The 15,271-nt window shown below is 30.6% G+C and overlaps 1 protein-coding gene across 4 annotated transcripts in view; it reads left to right on the plus strand.

The window, feature by feature from the left end:
- LOC148945574 (uncharacterized) overlaps positions 1 to 11,412 on the plus strand; it is an 89,643-nt gene extending 78,231 nt beyond the window's left edge. For all 4 annotated transcript variants that reach the window (XM_089098701.1, XM_089098702.1, XM_089098704.1 and 1 more), the window contains one exon: positions 10,398 to 11,412. In XM_089098701.1, the coding sequence (XP_088954827.1) occupies positions 10,398 to 10,837 (440 nt within the window). In that variant the 3' untranslated portion in view covers positions 10,838 to 11,412. The remainder of the gene's footprint in view (positions 1 to 10,397) is intronic.
- Positions 11,413 to 15,271: the final 3,859 nt, after the last annotated feature.

The raw sequence follows: 15,271 nt of genomic DNA on the forward strand, positions 1-15,271 counted from the left end.
TTTTTGGAGAAATTAGAATTGAACTGTAAGTTCTTTAATAAAATTCAGAATATAACTTGAACTTTCTATCTTCTATGAAAAATTTGGAATAGTATTTTAAATTTTTCATCTCTTTGAGAAAAATCTGAACTGAAGTGGAATTTTACATGATGACTAGAACTTGAACTTTTCTTCACTTCGTTGAGAAAATTTAAAATTGAAGTTGAAATTTTTATCTTCCGGGAAAATATTCACAACTATTATAAATATTTTTCTATCTTCAAAGGAAAAATTTCAATAAAACTTTAAATTTCCTTGTGTTTTTTTGAAAATAAGAACTAAAGTGGAAGATTTACATTTTCTTTGGAAGAATTTGAATTTAACTGTAAGTTCTTTAATAAAATTCAGAAGATAACTTGAACTTTCTATCTTCTATGAAAAATTTGGAACAGTATTTTAAATTTTTTCATCTCTTTGAGAAAAATCTGAACTGAAGTGGAAAATTTTTATTTTTTTCTGAAAAACAGAATTGATCTGTAACTTATTTCTTTTCATATGGATAGTTAGGAAAAGAACTTGAACTTTTCTTCCCATTAGGTACAAAATTAGATCAGTATCTTAATTGGGAAATATTCACGATCAATTAATAACTTTTTCTACCTTCTTCAAAACATTTGGAGAACAATTAAAAATTTATGTCTTTGGGGAAACATTTGAATTGAAGGTGAAACTTTTTATATTATTAGGATAAATATAATTGATGAAAAACTAATTTTTTTTTCATTTAGAAGATTCAGAAGAGAGCTTAATCTTTTCTTAAATTCATTGAAACATTTTAAAAAGGACCTTAAATTTCCTTGCGCCTCTGTGAAATTCAGAACTGAAATGGAAGATTTTTATTTTATTTGGAGAAATTAGAATTGAACAGTAAGTTCTTTAATAAAATTCAGAATATAACTTGAACTTTCTATCTTCTATGAAAAATTCGGAACAGTATTTTAAATTTTTTCATCTCTTTGAGAAAAATCTGAACTGAAGTGGAATCTTGCATGATGACTAGAACTTGAACTTTTCTTCACTTCGTTGAGAAAATTTAAAATTGAAGTAGAAATTTTATCTTCTGGGAAAATATTCACAAGTATGGTATAGGTTTTTCTATCTTCTACGGAAAAATTTCAAATAGAACTGAAACTCTGCATAAACATCTTCATTTTTAGCCTAATTGCGTAGGTACTAAAAGAACATTGAATATTTTTTCTGATTTTGTGTGTTTTCGCAAGAAAATAGCTTGTCTTTAGCAAACTTAGCCATAGCTAGTTGAAACTGTCCATAAATATCTTCATTTCTAGCCTAATTGCGTAGGTACTAAAGGAACATTGAAAATTTTTTCTGATTTTGTGTGTTTTACCAGAAAATAGCTGATCATTAGAAAACATAGCCTAAGCTAATAGTAACTGATCATAAATGTCTTCATTTTTGTTCTGATTGTATATGAGTTATAGGACCATAAGTCATTATGTCTGTGGTTGTGTGTTTGCGCAAGAAAGTAGCTTGTCTTCCGCACAAGTTGACATAGCTAGTAGAAACTGTGAATAAATATCTTCATTTTAAGTCCATTTGAGTTTGATATCAGTTTACTAATCACATTTTTCCTGATTTTGTTTGTTTTTGTTAGATAGCAGATTATCTTTGACCAACTTGGTAATAGATGGTTGATTCAGTACATAGGTATTTGAGTATTTAGCAAATAAGTAAATTCAATCAGTGCCCGTATAACATTTTTTCTGATTTTGTGAGTTTTAGAAAGAAAATAGCTTGTCTTTAGCAAACTGAGACATAGCTAATTGAAACTCTGCATAAATATCTTCATTTTTAGTCTAATTGCATAGATACTAAAAGAACATTGAACATTTTTTCTGATTTTGTGTGTTTTCGCAAGAAACTAGCTTGTCTTTAGTAAACTTAGTCATAGCTAGTTGAAACTGAGCATAAATATCTTCATTTTTAGCCTAATTGCATAGGTACTAAAGGAACACTGAACATTTTTTCTGATTTTGTGTGTTTTCGCAAGAAAATAGCTTGTCTTTACCAAACTTAGCCATGGCTAGTTGAAACTCTTCATAAAGATCTTCATTTTTAGCCTAATTAATCAGGTACTAAAGTAACTTTGAACAATATTTGATATTGTGTGTGTTTTCACAAGAAAATAGCTCTTCTTTAAAAAACCTAGCCCTTGCTAGTTGAAAGTCTTCAAAAATATCTTCGTTTTTAGCCTAATTGCGTAGGTACTAAAGGAACATTGAACATTTTTTTCAGATTTTGTGTGTTTTTGCAAGAAAATAGCTTGTCTTTAGCAAACTTAGCCATAGCTAGTTGAAACTCTGCATAAATATCTTCATTTCTAGACTAATTGCGTAGGTACTAAAGGAACATTGAACATTTTTTCTTATTTTGTGTGTTTTCGCAAGAAAATAGCTTGTCTTTAGCAAACTTAACCATAGCTAGTTGAAACTCTGCATAAACATCTTCATTTTTAGTCTAATTGCATAGGTACGAAAGTAGCACTTAACATTTTTTCTGATTTTGTGTTTTCGCACGAAAATATCTTGTCTTTAGCACACTTAACCATAGATAGTTGGAAATCAACATAAATATATTAATTTTTATTCTAATTACGTATGTACTAAAGGAAAATTTAACATTTTGTCTGATTTTTTGTGGTTTCGGAAAAAAATAGCTCGTGTTTAGCAAAATTAGCCAAATATATTTGAAACTGTTCATAAATATCTTAATTTTAGTATAAATTCTTATGTAATAGTGAAAAATTGAAAATTTTTTCCGATTTTTTGTGGTTTGACAAGAAAATAGCTTGTCTTTAGCAAACTTAGCCATAGCTAGTTGAAACTGTGCATAAATATCTTAATTTTTAGTCCAATTGCGTAGGTACTAAAGGAACATTGAACATTTTTTCTGATTTTGTGTGTTTTCGCAAGAAAATAGCTTGTCTTTGGATAGTTATGGATTGGACGTCTTATGGATGTCTTATGGATAGTTAGGAAAAGAACTTGAACTTTTCTTCACATCAATGAGAAAATTAGCTCCTTATCTTTATAGTGAAATATTCACGATCAATGTGTAACTTTTTCTATCTTCTACAAAAAATTTGGAGGAAAATTTTAAATGCATGTCTTTGGGAAAACATCTTCATAGAAAGGAAACCTTTTTATATTATTAGGAAAAATAAAATTGATCAATGACCAACATCAGTTTAAATGAGAAAATTTAGAAGAAAACATGTACTCTTCTTCACCTCATTAAGACATTTTAATTAGAACTTAAATTTTCATTTTGTCTCTGTGAAATTAAGAACTGAACTGGAAGATTTTTATTTTTTTTGGAGAAATTAGAATTGAACTGTAAGTTCTTTAATAAAATTCAGAAGATAACTTGAACTTTCTATCTTCTATGAAAAATTTGGAATAGTATTTTAAATTTTTCATCTCTTTGAGAAAAATCTGAACTGAAGTGGAATTTTACATGATGACTAGAACTTGAACTTTTCTTCACTTCGTTGAGAAAATTTAAAATTGAAGTTGAAATTTTTATCTTCCGGGAAAATATTCACAACTATGGTATAGGTTTTTCTATCTTTAACGGAAAAATTTCAATAAAACTTTAAATTTCCTTGTGTTTTTGTGAAATTAAGAACTGAAGTGGAAGATTTATATTTTCTTTGGAAAAATTTGAATTGAACTGAAAGTTCTACAATAAAATTAAGAGGGTAACTTGAACTTTCTATCTTCTATGAAAAATTTGGAACAGTATTTTAAATTTTTTCACCTCTTTGAGAAAAATCTGAACTGAAGTGGAAAATTTTTATTTTTTTCTTAAAAATAGAATTGATCTGTAATTTATTTCTTTTCATATGGATAGTTAGGAAAAGAACTTGAACTTTTCTTCACATCAATGAGAAAATTAGCTCAGTATCTTCATTGTGAAATATTCACGATCAATTTGTAACTTTTTCTACCTTCTACAAAAAATTTGGATGACAATGTAAAATTTATGTCTTTCGGGAAAAATCTGAATTGAAGGTGAAACTTTTCATATTATTAGGATAAATAGAGTTGACCAAAAACTAATTTCTTTTTCATTGAGAAAATTCAAAAGAGAACTTGAACTTTTCTTAACTTCATTGAGACATTTTAAATAGAACTTTAAATTTCCTTGTGTCTTTGTGAAATTAAGAACTGAAGTGGAAGATTTGTATTTTCTTTGGAGAAATTAAAATTGAACTGTGAGTTCTTTAATAAAATTCAGAAGATAACTTGAACTTTCATCTTCAATGAAAAATTTGGAACAGTATTTTAAATTTTTTCCTCTCTTTGAGAAAAATCTGAACTGAAGTGTAATCTTGCATGATGACTAGAACTTCAACTTTCTTCACTTCGTTAAGAAAATTTAAAATTGAAGTAGAAATTTGTATCTCCTGTAGAATATTCACAAGTATGGTATAAGTTTTTCTATCTTCTACGGAAAAATTTCAAATAAAACTGAAACTCTGCATAAATATCTTCATTTTTAGCCTAATTGCGTAGGTACTAAAGGAACATTGAAAATTTTTTATGATTTTGTGTGTTTTCGCAAGAAAATAGCTTGTCCTTAGCAAACTTAGCCATAGCTAGTTGAAACTGTCCATAAATATCTTCATTTCTAGACTATTTGCGTAGGTACTAAAGGAACATTGAACATTTTTTCTGATTTTGTGTGTTTTTACAAGACAATAGCATGTATTTAGCAAACTGATCCATAGCTAATTGAAACTCTGCATAAATATCTTCATTTTTAGTCTAATTGATTAGGTACGAAAGGCACATTGATCATTTTTTCTGATTTTGTGTGTTTTCGAACGAAAATAGCTTGTCTTTAGTAAACTTAGCCATAGCTAGTTGAAACTGTGCATAAATATCTTCATTTTTAGCCTAATTGCCTAGGTACTAAATGAACATTGAACATTTTTTCTGATTTTTTTTGTTTTAGCAATAAATTAGCTTGTCTTTACCAAACTTAGCCATAGCTAGTTGAAACTGTGCATAAATGTCTTCATTTTTAGCCTAAATGCGTAGGTACTAAAAGAACATTGAACATTTTTTCTGATTTTGTGTGTTTTCGCAAGAAAATAGCTTGTCTTTAGCAAACTTAGCCATAGCTAGTTGAAACTCTGCATAAATATCTTCATTTTTAGTCTAATTGCGTAGGTACTAAAGGAACATTGAACATTTTTTTCTGATTTTGTGTGTTTTCGCAAGAAAATAGCTTGTCTTTATCAAACTTAGCCATAGCTAGTTGAAACTCTGCATAAATATCTTAATTTCTAGTCTAATTGCGTGGTTACTAAAGGAACATTGAATATTTTTTCTGATTTTGTGTGTTTTAGCAAGAAAATAGCTTGTCTTTAGCAAACTTAGCCATAGCTAGTTTAAACTCTGCATATATATCGTCATTTTTATTTTAGTTGCGCAGGTACTAAGGGAACATTGAACATTTTTTCTGATTTTGTGTGTTTTCGCAAGAAAATAGCTTGTATTTAGCAAACTTAGCCATAGCTAGTTGAAACTCTGCATAAATATCTTCATTTTTAGTGTAATTGAGTAGGTACTAAAGGAGCATTGAACATTTTTTCTGATTTTGTGTTTTATCGCAAGAAAAAAGCTTGTCTTTGGCAAATTTAGCCATAGCTAGTTGAAACTGTGCATAAATATCTTCATTTTTAGTCTATTTTCGTAGCTACTACATGAACATTGAACATTTTTTCTGATGTTGTGTGTTTTCGCAAGAAAATAGTTTGTCTTTAGCAAACTTAGTCATAGTTAGCTGAAACTCGGCATAAATATCTTAATTTTTAGTCTAATTGTGTAGGTACTAAGCGAACTTCTAAAATTTTTTCTTATGTTGTTTGTTTTCGCCAAGAATATAGCTTTTCTTTATCAAAAGTAGACATAATTATTTGAAACTCGGCTTAAATATCCTAATTTTTAGTTTAATTGCGTAGTTACTGAAGGAACATTGAAAATTTTTTCTGAGGTTGTGTGTTTTCTCAAGAAAATACATTGTCTATAGCAAACTAAGCCTTAGCTATTTGAAACTCTGAATAAATATATTCATTTTTAGCACTGTTGTGTGGTTTAAAAATTAAAACTTATAATTTTTTCTGAGTTGTTGTTATATCGAACGAAAATAGAGTTAAATTAAAAAAAAATTCAATATCAATATTTAACTGTGCTAAATTAACTTAATTTTTAGCCTAGTAACTAAGGGACAAAATGTAATGTGTTCTTTTTTCTGAGGGGCTTTGTTGTTTCCGGAATATCGTTTTTCTTTATAAAATATACCCATAGCTATATCGAACTGTGTATAAGTTTCTTCATGTTTAGTCTAATTGCATAGGTACTTAAAAATATAATTTCTATCTCTTTAGATTCGTGCAGCATCCAAAGATATAATATGATGTTAATTTTAACCTGACACTGAATATTAAAAGACTCTTATCGAAAAACTTAAAATTAATTTTCATCTCTGAACTAAAGAGTGTTTATCCTTCAAACCTAAGATCAATGAAGCCATACGTGTTTCTTTATTCCCTTTTTGTAAACCAATAATTCCCCTAGCTATTATGTAAATTAATCTATCAAATATTCTCTCCCCTTTCGTGAAGCAATAATTCCCCTCGATTATGTAAATCAATTTCATCGAAACCATGAAAATACATCAAAGTGAGAAAGTTGCCCTAAGAGTAAAGTGCTTTAAAAAGGTTTGTGAATTTGTTTATTAATAAAATGCATATATATATACAACAATGTCTTTAAATCTTCAATTTATATTTCTTCATTGGTGTATAGGCAACTGTCGTGAACCCCTAATGCTGGTAAATTATTTGGATTCACTGTATATTGATCCTTATTTACTGAAAAGTTAGGGTCAAATTGTCTACAGTGCAATGTAACTTCACTCTTGTCATATCTTTTTGTAAAGTCAATGATACTATATGTATTCATATTATAAAATTGATGAGTTTCAATATGTCTATTTGAAGTAATATCGCATACAGTGTTTTCAAATGGTGAATCACATTCGGTAACAGCCAAATAATAATTACTTGTTTTATAGTCATACTATGCAGTGCTGTCACAACAATGACGTAGAAACCATATTCTTTTGCTGTTGCAACAGCTGAATCGCTGACCCGGCTCGTCCTCCCAGAATAATTTAAATCCACAACGATACCAATCTCGTAGCAATAAACTAAAATCACGTTTGGGATTCTTTCCAATCATAGCGGGGTAAGTATTCTCCCACTGATCACATTTATCATAGTGACAATTGGAGCACAGATGTCCTCTAGGGTGAGAGTCACAAATCTCCTCAAGACATGAATTACATCCTTTAATTTGTACTGCATAGCCTCTATGTAATTTACAAGGATTACATAATTTACAAGGATTCACTATAGTCATCAATAATTGTACAATTCTCACATTGAGTCCAACTGCCAAGAGTGTACATGCACAGTGGACATGTATAGAACATTTTTGGTTTCCGATGTCAACTCTCTCACAGCTAAAACGAAACTGTTCGTCCCTGCCGATGGATAAATTCAAGGTGGAGGAAACCATATGTAAGCAAGCCTCTGATTGGCTGAGAAGGAGGATGTATCCGACTCGCTGATTGGCTGAGAAGGATGCATGTACTTCCGGTTTCCTATTCCTGGACACCTTGACATTCATCCCTAGCATGCACTTGTCCAAAACAACAACAACAAATAAATCCCTCAGGTCTAAAGATCAAAGAAGCCATAATGTTTCTTAATTCCCCTTTCTTGAATCAGTAATTCCCCGCCGATTATGTAAATCAATTTCTCAGGTTAGGTTCGCCTAAAGATCAAAAAAGCCATGTTTGTTTCTTAATTCCCCTTTCGTGAATCAATAATTCCCCCGCCGGTTATGTAAATCAATTTCTCAGGTTAGGTTAGCCAAACATCAATGAAGCCATGTTTGTTTCTTAATTCGCCTTTCGTGAATCAATACATTCTCCCCGCCGATTATGTAAATCAATTTCTCAGGTTAGGTTAGCCTAAAGATCAAAGAAGCCATGTTTGTTTCTTAATTACCCTTTCGTGAATCAATAATTCCCCGCCGATTATGTAAATCAATTTCTCAGGTTAGGTTAGCCTGAAGATCAAAGAAGCCATAATGTTTCTTAATTCCCCTTTCGTGAATCAATAATTCCCTGCCGATTATGCAAATCAATTTTTCAGGTTAGGTTAGCCTAAAGTTCAAAGAAGCCATGTTTGTTTCTTAATTCCCCTTTGGGAATCAATAATTCCCCTCGATTATGTAAATCACCCCATTGTCATTACACCTGGACAAACAACAACAAATAAATCGACCTTGAAACATCCATCAAAGTGAGAAAAATCCTGTTTCTCCATTTTTACTGATAAAAACCATTAAACATCCATAAATTGCTGTACTCATCGCTGTTTTTTCATTCTCACTGACAATGAACCATAAAACAGACATAAATTGATGTTGAAATACATGAAGAACAAAAAACAAATTGACTAACGCACATAACCGACCAAGAAACATCCATCAAAGTGAGAAAAATCCTGTTTTTTCATTCTCACTGACAAAAACCATAAAACATCCATAAATTGCTGTACTCGTCGCTGTTTTTTCATTCTCACTGACAACAAACCATTAAACAGACATAAATTGATGTTGACATCCATGAAAAACACCAAATAAATTGACTAACACTCATAACCGTCCCAAAAAACATCCATAAAAGTGAGAAAAATCCTGTATTTTCATTCTCACTGATAACGAACAGACATAAAAACATGCATAAATTATGTAAAAAAGCTGTAGGTGGCAGCACGGTGTTCTCGTGGGAGTCGGACCACCCTTTCTACTGATGGCCACTGTTTTGTCTGGCAAATTTTTACATGGATTTCATAGAACAATCTGCTTTGAATAGTTTCTCCTTGAAACACTCTCTGGTTTCATTTTGTTGATGATATTTTGTCTGTTTGGGAACATGGACAGAATTCTGTAAAAGATTTTTTTGGCCCATTTGAACACTTTTGATTCGAATTTTAATTCACAATAGAACTGGAAGGTTCAGGAAAGCTCCCCTTCTTGGATGCTTTAATTATAGAAAATACTCCTAGCCTTGAATTTTCTATACATAGAAAGCAGACACATAATGATCGCTATCTATAATTCTCGTCAAATCACCCTCCTTCTGTAAAAAGAGGGGTAATAATCTCTAGCTTACAGAGTTTTAAAAATTTGTTCCCGTAATCATGTAAAATCTGAATTAAACTATGTTAAAGATATTCTATTTTGAATTTGCTACCCAATTAACCTTATAGAAAATATTATAGATAGACGATTAAAAAAGGTGAAACAGAAAAATAGGGATTCGGTCTACCTTGATTCAGTTACTTTGGCAATTGACAACAAAACTTTCACCACAATACCATACATCTCGAAACTCAACGACAAAGTTGGGAAGAAAAAAAAACTATAATCTCTCTGTTTCTTTTAAAAATGAACAAAAAGTTGAATATTTTTGCAACTCGGGAATGGATAAAACTGACCCTATACTGGGTAGTGGTGTCTACAAAGTCCCGTGTTCATGTGGGAAGTTTTACATTGGTAGGACCCATCAACAACTAAGAGAACAATTGCATGGACACAAAACAGGGGGTTATTTGTTAGATAAGTCCCTGAGGTTTGAAAATAAAAATGACAACTTTGATTCTGCTGTGACCCTCCGTTTTTTTGAAAACCTTGATTATTTAGTTCTTTTTGTAGAGGCAACTTTAATATCTACTGTAAATGGCCTACTACAATCTTTTAGAGAGGCAATTGAGGTAAAACAAAAAAATATATATATAAACCGAAATTTTGCTATAAATAGAGATACAGGAGATATCTTCTTAAGCCCAATTTATAATAGCTTAACATTAAAAGATTCAAACAACATTTTTTCAAAGTCGGATTTAAGACAACTTATCCAATCCAAATATTTTTCCAATCTAATTGGTGAATTATATTTCATTTATTTAGGCTGGTTTTTCTATTCAGTGTATTTTCTCTTCTTGTAGTGTTCACATCAAAAGGTTAGATATTGTCTTTGTTTTTTGTTTTTCTGAGCCCTGGGGACGACTTGGCGGACGTCCTTGTCGAAATATTTGCTTGTTTTCGTTTTCATTTATCACCTATTTGACTTTTTCATTTTTATATCCTTTCTTTTCTTTGTTTCATACGTTACTTTATGATATATGATTGAGAATGTATTATTATAGCGTTTTATGTTTTTTTCATCCCCTATATTTTATTTTATTATAGGAGTTGCAGATACTTCATCAAGTAATACCAATTCACTTATGGAAGCTTTAAATTTCAATATTGGATTGCACAGGAAAAAGTGCAGAAAAGATTATCAGTGCACTTTATGCGATAAAAGATTTCGCTTCCGTTCACTGTTGGAATCACATCAAAGAGTTCATACGGGAGAAAAACCGTATAAATGTGATGTATGTTACAAGAGCTTTTCTCAGCTCTGCAATTTGCATAAACATCAAAGAGTGCACACTGGTGAGAAACCGTTTAAATGTGAATTTTGCAAAAAGTGTTTTGCTCAATCAAGCAGTTTGAATCTTCACCAAAGAGTGCATACACGTGAGAAACCGTTTAAGTGTGATCTGTGCGGGAGAGAGTTTACAGATAAATCGAATTTGAACCGTCATATAACAATCCATTCTAGGGAAAGGCATTCTAGTCTATAGTTTACCATAAAAACATCTTAAAGAACAGTAGTTTTTATAAGCAGTTTCTAAATTTTTCTAATCTAGGGGTATGGTCAAGGAGAGTTATGAAAATACTTTTCAACTCCCCATATAAAAAAAGACAAGAAAAATACATTTTTTTGTAAATTTTTCTATCTTTCTTTCTTTTTCTCTGCCTTTCTCTCAGTCTCTCTAATCTATTCTGCTAATTTTTATAATTGTTTCCTTTATTCATCCTTTTTTATTGCCTGTTATGAAAAGGCATTCTTTTTATTTTTACTAACATACCTAATTTAGGGACTTGACCAAGGAGAGGTATAAAAAGACTTTTGAACCCCCTATTGAATAAAAATCAAGACCAGGTAACATATTCAGTGAGTAACCACTAAATGCTGTAAACATCGAGCAAATGCTGGCTACGGAGGATCAGATGTATATCAAACAGTTCGTGGTAACGAACTGTATAGTAAGAGCGACTCGTCTCAATAGTAACCGAAACTCTAAAAAACGGAATTTTAATATCAATAGATAAATCAAAAGAATGAGATTTTTATTCTGATTTTAAATATATAAGTTTCATCAAGTTTACTCTTACACATCAAAAGTTACGAGCCTGAGAAAATTTGCCCTTCTTAAAAAATGAGAGCAAAACATCCTCTTGAATTCATAGATCCTTAGTAGAATCTAAATTATCAATTACAGAGGATTAGAGAATTTTACTGTAGAGGTTTAAAGCTCCTATCTGCAAAAATGTAGATTTTGTATTTTTTGCCATAATATGGGTAAAATTGAACCCATCTCCCTAGCAATTCTTTTGCATGGAAACTTATCGATTAGAAAAAGAAATATTACATCATAATAAAAATATCCAAATGTTTAGTTTGCAATGAAATATTTTCTTGATTAGGTAATTTGAACAGAAACTGAAGAATCTTCACTATCGAAAGAATTATTTTTAGTATTTCTAAGCATTCAAAAATTTACTCAAAATTTACTTATTTAATATTACAAAAAAAATATGAAGAGAATAAAAATACCATCCAAGAGTCATGAATAAAAATAGAGGAAAACAAATGTGTTGAAATTTCAAAAAGTTGGAGGACTTTGCAATGGATCTTTGTGTTTAGCTTCTTTAACGATTTTCTTATCATCATTCAAGAGTAGCAATGCAAACTTACAATGCTAAATACTAAATAAATCTTGACTAATATTTTATCACATAAACACAGAAAGATGTGTTTTATTTTACAGTAAATCACCATCTTTGTGAGAATGTTTTGAGAGTAATTAAGAAAAACTCTGTAAGATGAAGTAAATTGTAGAAATCTAGCTACAAAAAAATCAACAAAAATGAGACAATTTTCAAGCATCTAAGAATAATATCACCTGCTTTAGTAAATATTCATAAGATTATATTAGACTAAATAATAATAAAAAGGCACCTTAGTACTCTAAGCTGATGCAAATGATATGGCCTAAAATTCTACTAAAATAACAGGAATTGCGTTTTCATAACTAAAGCCAGAGAAAAAGAAACTGATAACTGAAAATTAAGGTAAAATGTTGTTTTGTCAAAATTTCAAAAAATGTCATGTAGGAAAATTTCAGGGCCTTCTAGAGGTAGAAAGAGTGGAGATAGCTACTTCAGAATACCTACCCGGGACATACTGTAACCTTTAGACCCATCCCTGACAGTTTCATTTTCATAACCTAACCTCTTTCCAGGATAGCCAAAAGTAGCTCAAGTAGAATTCTATCTGTTCAGTAGTCATTCTTAAAGAATTAGGATAGAATTCTGCTGCCCCTCTAAAGACTCTTGAAATGTATTAAATTTTGTAAATAAATTATAATAATAATATATTGCGAAAACAGGCTTGCGCCTCTATCTACAAAAATAAATAAATTATAGTATTCAAACTCTAACTGTTTTGTAACTGGATCCAAAAAAATTGAATCCAAATACCTGATATTACTAAATAACATGGAAGGTTTTAGCTAGAAAAAAACAAGCAAATTTGGTCCTCTGTATTATATATGAGTATGTGTTAGACACCAGTTTAATTTGGGCTATTTAAAATTTACACTCAAAGTCACACAAATAAAAAAACCCATCTAGATATTTCACTTGTTTTGAAGCTTTCTCACCCCTAAACCACCCCTTCTTCTGATCTGTAATAGATCTGATCTGTAATTGAACCCATCATCTGATTGTGCCACCGACTTTTTTAGTCATTATTGCGTTTGAAATGTAATAGATTGCTTCGTGTGCTTGCAAGGGAACTTTTTTTTAGATTATTTATTTCAAGAATATATTTTAAAATATATCTACTATTTTGGATTTCAACTATTATCTTTTTCCTTTAATTTAGTTACAGGGCATTGAGTATTGTTATTTATAGTATTGTCTTAATTACTTGGTATTTAGCATGTCCTGTTACTTGGTCTTTTAGCATGTCCATGAAAAATTCAGCTTGCTGGCCTCACCTTGGCAAAGGATAGCAACAGAACTGCCAAACTAACCCTGAGGGTTTCCTGCAAATTCACTGCCCTTGTACTCTACTAAATAGTTTATTTGTTTTAAATTCATTAATTGATTCGTTGATCTTGGGGAATACTTTTGCTCGTTTTTTGGAACTAATCGAAAACTTGAACGCTGACCATAAAACTACATTTCAATCTATTCCTTTTCCTTTCTTTTTTTTTATTTTTCTTTTATTTCGTGAATTTCCTCGTATATCCTTTAACTGAATAAACAGAATTTCCTAGTTTAATTGTTTGACATCAAAAGAGGCTTCCAAGACAAAATAAGGCTACCTGGTTTTAATTTTTCAAATCGAGCTCGATGCAGCTTTTTACTTGTCAGTGCTTAGAGAAAAAAACATCCATAGAAACGGGATTTTAGCAATGATTTCCACTCTGGCGGGCATCTGCTAATTGGTTCTATTATGGGATTGGTCATTAAACTTATTTGGGAAAAACAAAACTTTCCAGTAAAATTAAGAAAAAAGGCCAAACCATTTTCATTTTAAGGAACAGAAATGTTTTTGGCTTAAAAACGTTTAGGAAAATTTGCTTAATAACATTTCCAAAATTGGATATGCAGAAATTCATTTTATTCACGCCTATTTTCAGGGTGAAGGGGGTGGGGGAGAAATAATGCATTCAAAGCTCTGTAAAATTTTCTTGATTGAAAGGTCGTTTTCAAAATTCAAGTCCTAATAGACCATAAATGACATCAAAGCTGAAAAATTCTATCACTTAGTACCCTATTTACCCATTTTTATTTCAATTATGCAACTAAGTGATGGAATTTTTCAATTCTTACGTTATTTTTCGTCTCCCCAGACTTTAATTAATAGGAAACGACCTTTTAAGCCACCAAATATTACACTAATTAAGATATTGATTTTTCATATTCCTTCTACCTTGCGTGGGTGGAAATGGGAATTCTATGACTAAGTGATAGAACTTTCCAATTTTGATGTCATATTTGGTCTTTCCAGACTTAAATTATCGGAAAAGACCTTTTAATTACATATTCTTTTAAATTATGCATCATGTTATTATTTTACCGCAAACGACATTTTCATTCCGTTTGACCTCGCCCAGGGTAAAAATGGGCCACAGGTGATAGAATTTTTCAGTTCTGACGTCATTTTTGGTCTCCCAAGAATATATTTACTAGGAGGTAACCTTTCAATCCTCCAAATACTGCACAAATATACATCCTGATTTTTCATCCCTCACTGACCTGGCTTGGGTGGAAATCGGGTACTAATAGGTGGAAGTTTCCAGTTCTGATGTCATTTTTAGTCCTTCTGAAATTGGAATGATATAAAATGACTTTTTAATCCCCAAGACTGAAAGTCCCTATTGCCTGGAAATTGTACAAACATTGGTATGCCCAAGAGATAAGCGATTGCAGTTACAAGACATGTGACAACGACGATCAGAATCAAAGATGAAATTGAAGAACAAAGAAATATGGAGATAGTACATATGGTACCGGTCTCCCAGTATTATATATATATATATATATATATATATATATATATATATATATATATATATATATATATATATATATATATATATATATATATATATATATATATATATATATATATATATATATATATATATATATATATATATATATATATATATATATATATATATATATTGGGTGATCGCAAAAAGTCGATGTTGGAATTTTGTTTGTCTTAACCCCACAAAATTATTTCCCTTTCCAGATATTGAGATGTATGAAATTTGAGCTCTATAAAGTGACGTTAACCCGTGCCGCTCGTCTTACAAAGTTTGAAAAAATCAAAATTTTTGGCCCAAAAACCGACGTATGGAGCCATAACTCCAGAATGGTAAATAGTAAAAACACGCTTAATATCTCAAAAGAAAGCCAACGTGGTTCTTGAA

The sequence above is a fragment of the Artemia sp. Qi Xiang Cuo genome, chromosome 13 (assembly GCF_049724085.1).
Source record: "Artemia sp. Qi Xiang Cuo chromosome 13, ASM4972408v1, whole genome shotgun sequence".
NCBI classification, from domain to species: domain Eukaryota; kingdom Metazoa; phylum Arthropoda; class Branchiopoda; order Anostraca; family Artemiidae; genus Artemia; species Artemia sp. Qi Xiang Cuo.